Genomic DNA, 6009 nt, shown 5'->3' on the forward strand with positions numbered 1-6009 from the left:
GCCCAAGATCCCGAGAGGAGAATGGAGGAGAAGGGATTGCGGCGTGGCCATCCCCCCTGAGGGGTGATTTCTCACTTTCTCTCTGTTTCGCTCTGTCTTTCTGGTGAGAGCATGCGCCCTATAGCAAAAACTTCTCCAAAATAAATAAATGAATAATAAATGAAATGAATAAATAATTCTAAAAAAAAGAGCTGTGAGGTTCAGGGGAGCTCTTTGGGGTTACAGAAGGCACAGTGGGGTCACAGTCAACTGGAGAGTCACTGCACTGCGCATCCCTCTGGGGTACCGTGAGATTCAGGGCTCAGAATAGTGCACCTGGGTCATCTGGGAGCAGCGTGCGTGTGTGTGTGTGTGTGCGTGTGTGTGTGTGTGTGTGTCTGCACAGGTGAGGGTCCTATGTTCTTTGGGGCCACAGAGATGCCATGGGGTCTGGGGAGCATAGGTGGGGTGCCGGGGGCACTGTGGGTGCAGGGGAGCACCACAGATCCAGAGGGTCTAGCGGAGCCCAGGGGACATGGTGGGGTTCGGGACGCTGCAGAGAGCTGGAGGTCAAACTGGGAGCAGGATGGCACTGTGGGGTCTCGGGGTCATTGCTGGGGCTCGCTGGGCATTTGTGGGTTGCAGTGGGGCGACCGGCTCAGAGGACCACGCCCCGGGGACCACGCCCTCACCGCAGCTCGTCCATTTCATCCTTCAGGGCCTGCGCCTCCTGGGCCAGGCTGGTCAGCGCGTGGTTCCGCTGCTGCAGCTCCGAGACCTCACGCTCCAGCTCAGCGCAGCGAAAGCGCTCATCCTCCCTGCTGTTCTCGAGCCTGCGCGGGGGCGGGGCGGGCGGAGGGGACCTGGGTGTGAAGGGGCTGGGCTCGCCCCAGCCCCTGCCAGACCCAACCCGCAGCCTGTCTGCTGACCCACCTGAAGTTCTCCTCCTGCAGCTGTTCCAGCTGGGACTGCAACAGCAGCAGCTTCTTGGCAGTGAGGCCTGGGGCGCCCTCGCCCTCGGGCCGGCCCACCCGCTCCCGCAGTGCCGCGTTCTCCTGCGTCAGGCTCTGTTTTTCCTCCGACAGGAGCACCAGCTGCGGGCAGGGCAGGTGGAGGGGCTGCAGCTTGGCACAGAGCAGGGTGACCCGGGCCCAGCAGCACCTGCGGTCCCCCACCTGAGCCCCACCTGCCTCTCCAGGTCCAGACAGCGCTGCTGTAGTTCCTCCCCCTCCTCAGCCTCCTCGCTTAGGAAATAGTACCTGCGAGACTGGGGAGAGGAGGGGTGGTTAGGGAACTGGGGGGGGGGTCGTCCAGCAGGAGGACCCAGCAGGAGGTGGGGAGGGGGGCTGCGACCTCTAGGGATCTAGAGGAGAGAGCTGAGGAATCTCTCTTATTTTTTTTAAATATTATTTATTGGGACCAGCAGTTAACGTAATGGCTATGTCGCTGGATTCCCACGTAGTCGACTGCAGTTCGAGTCCCAGACTCACGCTGGGCGCGTGTGCGTGCGTGCCCAAGATCCCGGGAGGAGAGTGGAGGAGAAGGGATTGCGGTGTGGCCATCTCCCTGGGGGGATGCAGGCACACATGCCCGATTTCTGTCTCGCCAGAGAGACAGAAAGTGAGAACTCACCCCCCAGAGGGGATGGCCATGCTGCAATCCCTTCTCCTCCATTCTCCTTATGGGTTCTTGGGCACACACACACGTGCCCGGCATGAGTTTTAACAGGCTGGGTCTGGGACTCAAACCATAGTCAACTATGTGGGAGTCCAGTGACATAACCATTACACCATCTGCTGGTCTCCCCCCAAAATAATTCTTTTTAAAAAGATTTTTAAAGTATTATTTATTTATTTATTTTTTCTTCTTGGTCTTCAATGTGACCAGAGAAAAGACAGAGAGAGAGAGAGAGAGAGAGAGAAAATGCAAGCCACCAGGCCCAGGACTCAAACTGCAGTCAGCCAGGTGGGAGTCCAGTGCCTTAACCACCACGCCACCTGCTGTCTCACAAGGGCTGAGAAATCTTGAAGATGGAAGAGAGGCTTGGAATCCCAGAGGACTGAGAGAAGGATGACTTGGGAACATTGGGGACCTGGCAAGGGAAGAGGCTAGAACTGAGGGATAGGATGTTTTACAGGCTTAAGGACAAGCCCTTCCAGCCAGGGCACCCTGAGACTCAGTAATGGGGCTGGACCTTCCATAAGGCTCCCCACCCCTTACCTGGGTATCGAAGTTGCCATAAGTCTCTGGGGGCAGGGAGTCGGAGGTATCTTTGGTCATCAGCTGGGAGAGGGATAAGAACTTGATCAACGCTGGGTTGTCTGAGGCCAGCTCAGGCCAGAGGCTGCCCTCCTGCCTCCCGCAGGGACAGAGGCCGAGTCCCTTAAGCCTGCTGGGACTTAGAACTGGCGTGCGCTGGCAGACACATGAGACAGATGTCTGGCCAGCTGAGTTCCAGGCAGAGCCCAGATCTTGGCAGGGCAGGGCTAATGCCCAGTTGCCTCTGCCCTGGAAATGTGGCCTCCCCCGAGACACCCCCGATGGCCACACTGAGCAACCCCACCCACCTCCTGGATGGCTTCCATCACCACGTGCTGGACCGACTCCTCCAGCGTCATGATCCTCTGGATGTGTTCTGGGGATCGAGGTTGGGGAGACTAAGACCCAGGGGTGGGGGTTGGCCAGGAAGAAGGACTCCCCAGGTAGGGACCCCTAAGTCCTCCCATACCCTGGTTAGAGGCCGCATGGACTTGCCAGAGAGAGAGAGAGAGAGAGAGAGAGAGAGAAGGAAGTGACAAAGCACCTCCCAGGAGGGATGGCCATGCTACACTTCCTTCTCCTCTACTCTTGGGATTCTAGGCACACCCCTGGTGTGCTTTTCTTTCTTTCCTTCCAGCCTCCCTCCCTCCCTCCTCTCTCTTTCTCTAGTTTGGATCGGGGCATGCATTCGCCAGAGACAGAGGCAGAAGGTGAGAAATCACCCCCCTGGGAGAGAGGGCCTGGCTGTAATCCCTTCTCCTCCATTCTTCTCTCGGGATTCTGGGCACGCATGCTCAGTATGTTGTCTAAGCCACTGGGTCCGGGATTCGAACCGTACAGCTGGCTCCGTGGGATCCAGCCACCTCAACCACCGTGCCCCAGCAGGCCCCATACCCTGCTTTTTCTCACAACTGATAGCACAGGTCAGCACCAGTTGAAGCAGTTTTCCGAGCTCTGCAGGGTCTGAGAATTCGCCAATCAGGGTCACATCAGGGAGATGCTCCTCGGACACAGGATGTCCCAGGACCTGCGGACGAGGAGGAGGAGATGGCAGGAGCTGCGGGATCTTCCTCCTTCTCCTCACCCAGTCCCCTGAAAGAGAAAATGAGAAACCCTCCACCCAAGGGGGGGTGGGCGCCCGCAATCCCTCCTTCATTCTCCTCTTGGTATTTTGGGCATGCACACACAAGCGCGTGGTGAATTTTGCAAGCTGTGTGGGATGCCTAACCACTGGTGCCCTAACCACCGCACGCCATCGACCGCCCGCCCTCCCCAATCCCTGCATATCCACTCACTTCCTGGGAGTACTCCACCAGGCTCTGTAAGATCGTCTTCAGATTGCTGATCTAAGGAGAGGCAGGAAACTGGGTACAGGGGTCCGGAGCCTCCTCCGTGCCCCTAATCAGTCCACCCCATCCTCCTTCACCTCCCTTCTCCTTCCCTGCTCATCTCATCCTGTTCGGGCCCATTCTCGGTCTGCATGTCCCCTCCCCTACAGGTGATCTGTGAGGCTTCCCACTCTTTTTGTCCACTTAATGATCTTTGCTCATGTGTCCCCCAAATCCAATCACTGCCCACCACCCTTTGGTCCTAGACACTGTCATCTTTCACCTGAATTACTGCACCTTTTATTTCTTCTTAAAGAAGTATTTTATCGAACTTTTTCATTTTCATTTGATCAGAGAGGGACAGAGTGAGAGAGAGGGAAAGGGAGAAAGCAGCCTCCAGGTCAGGGACTCGAACCTCAGTCAGTCATTTGTGAGTCCAGTGCCCTTAACCACCATGCCACCTGCCAGCCCCCCACCCCCTGCACCTTTTATTTTGCAGTTCTCTGCCTACACTCTCTTCCTCTCTGAGCAGCCAGGGGGAGCTTTTTAAAGCCCAAACCAGGTTGCATCCCTCCCCTGCTAAAATCCTTCGACTGTCCACAGTACTTAAAATAGAATCCACGCCCTCTTCCATGGTGTGCCAGGCCCCTGGTGACCTCATCTCCCGTTCCTGACTTCTCATTCTCTGTCCCAACCTCCCGCCATTCCTGAATCACAGCAAGTTTATCCCCAGCTCAGAGCCTGTGGATTGGCTGTTCCCTGTGCCCGAAATACGGATTTTCCAGATCTCACGTGGAGCTCAACATAGCCTGAGTCTTCCCCAGCACCCCTACTGCCCTCTGTCATGGTAGAAATGTTGTTCCCAGAAGCTCAATTTTGTTTTAGAGAGGTTTTTGCTATAGGGCGCATGCACTTGCCAGAAAGACAGAGAGACAGAAAGCGAGAAATCACCCCTCAGGGGGGATGGCCAAGCCACAATCCCTTCTCCTCCATTCTCCTCTCGGGATCTTGGGCACGCACGCACACGCGCCCGGTGTGAGTTTAAGCCACCGGGTCCGGGACACGAACCATGGTCGACTACATGGGAGTCCAGCAACATAGCCATTATGCCAATTGCTGGTCCCCAGAAGCTCTTTCTTGTTTGTTTGCTATACGGGGCAAGCGCTTGCTGGAGAGAGGCAGAGAGAGAGGGAAAGTGAGAAAGGATGGTCCCATGGCAATCCCTACACCGTTCTCCTCTCAGGATTTTGGGTATGCACACACACGTGCCCAGCAGGATTTACAAGTCACTGGGTCTGGGATTCGAACCACCTAGTCGACCATGTGGGATCCTGCTGTCTTAATCTCTGCCCCACCACCTGCTAGCCCGGAAGTTGTGTATGTGTTGTTAGTCCACATTTCTAGAACGATGGCTGAGTGAGCTGATCACCAGACACCTGTCCCTCTTCCTTGCCAGGTCTGTCTGTCCACCCAAGACATGTGTCTAACTGACTCTTCCCTGGTCCTCTCTTCATCAGTCTGTCCCCTGGTCATGAGTCCACTTGTCACCTTCAGCCTCCAGGTGGGACTTGGGTCGTCTGAGATGCCCCGGAGCCATGTCTCGTTGAACCAGGAGGGATCGCTGGGGGCGAGAAGGTGGAATGAGCTGGCTGAGGGGGTCCTTTAGGGACCCTGCCCTTCTGCCACACTCACATCTGATTCAGCACGAAGGCTATGGGGAAGCCGCTGCTCAGGTCCTGGGGGCTGGCACAGGGGTGTGGAACGTGGAACGTCTGCAGCTGAGGCGGAAAGGAAAGGGCAACTGGGAGGCTCAGGCCTGGGCCCACCGAACCACTCACTTCCCTTGGCAAACTTTTCTGGCCAACGCCAGGGTACACCTCCTTTGCCAGGGCAGGTGCTGGCTGGTAGCGTCCCTCCGCCAACTCAGCTCACCTGGGACTCGAGGGGGCGTGGTCCCACTTCACCTCTGCCCAACAAACCCCGCGCGACCGGGCCAGGGCGGTAGCCCGAGAGTCACCTGGTCCCCCCCCCAGGCAACACGTGACCAGACCAGCTCACCTGTGCCCTCGCCCCACGTGAACCAGTCACAGAGGGGCGGGGCCTCACCTGCTCTTTCCCGCCGACCTGCCACGTGACGGGGGCGGGCGCTCGGGTCAGAGTCCAACGGCCCAGCAGGCCGACGACCCCCTCCTCCCAACCCCAGGACGGAGGGGAGGACTCAGCCAGGGCCAGGGATCCTGGGCAAGAGGAGCGGGCGCACACCTGTCCCCAGCCCCGCCCTCTGACCTACCCAGGTGAGCAGAGAACCGCATAGCTCCGACTTGTCCACGCTCATGGCTCCAGATCAGATTCGACCCGGGCCACGGAACCCCCGCGCCGCAGCAGCCTCCGAGTCCGCCACCAGCGAGCGCCCGCAGCTCCGACCTCCCGCTCCGCCTAGAGC

The 6009-nt window shown here is 57.9% G+C and overlaps 1 protein-coding gene across 1 annotated transcript in view; it reads right to left on the reverse strand.

Annotated features, from left to right (window-relative positions):
* HOOK2 (hook microtubule tethering protein 2) overlaps positions 1-6003 on the reverse strand; it is a gene marked incomplete at its 3' end in the record, with an annotated part of 19929 nt that extends 13926 nt beyond the window's left edge. Inside the window, 10 exon segments of the mRNA XM_014592651.1 lie at positions 672-812; positions 913-1073; positions 1166-1246; positions 2200-2262; positions 2547-2614; positions 3133-3265; positions 3534-3584; positions 5115-5187; positions 5259-5344; positions 5857-6003. Coding sequence (XP_014448137.1) covers positions 672-812; positions 913-1073; positions 1166-1246; positions 2200-2262; positions 2547-2614; positions 3133-3265; positions 3534-3584; positions 5115-5187; positions 5259-5344; positions 5857-5901 — 902 coding nt within the window.
* Between the last annotated feature and the right edge of the window lie 6 nt (positions 6004-6009).

Source organism: Tupaia chinensis, unplaced genomic scaffold, assembly GCF_000334495.1.
Source record: "Tupaia chinensis unplaced genomic scaffold, TupChi_1.0 Scaffold138060_1, whole genome shotgun sequence".
In the NCBI taxonomy this organism is placed as follows: domain Eukaryota; kingdom Metazoa; phylum Chordata; class Mammalia; order Scandentia; family Tupaiidae; genus Tupaia; species Tupaia belangeri.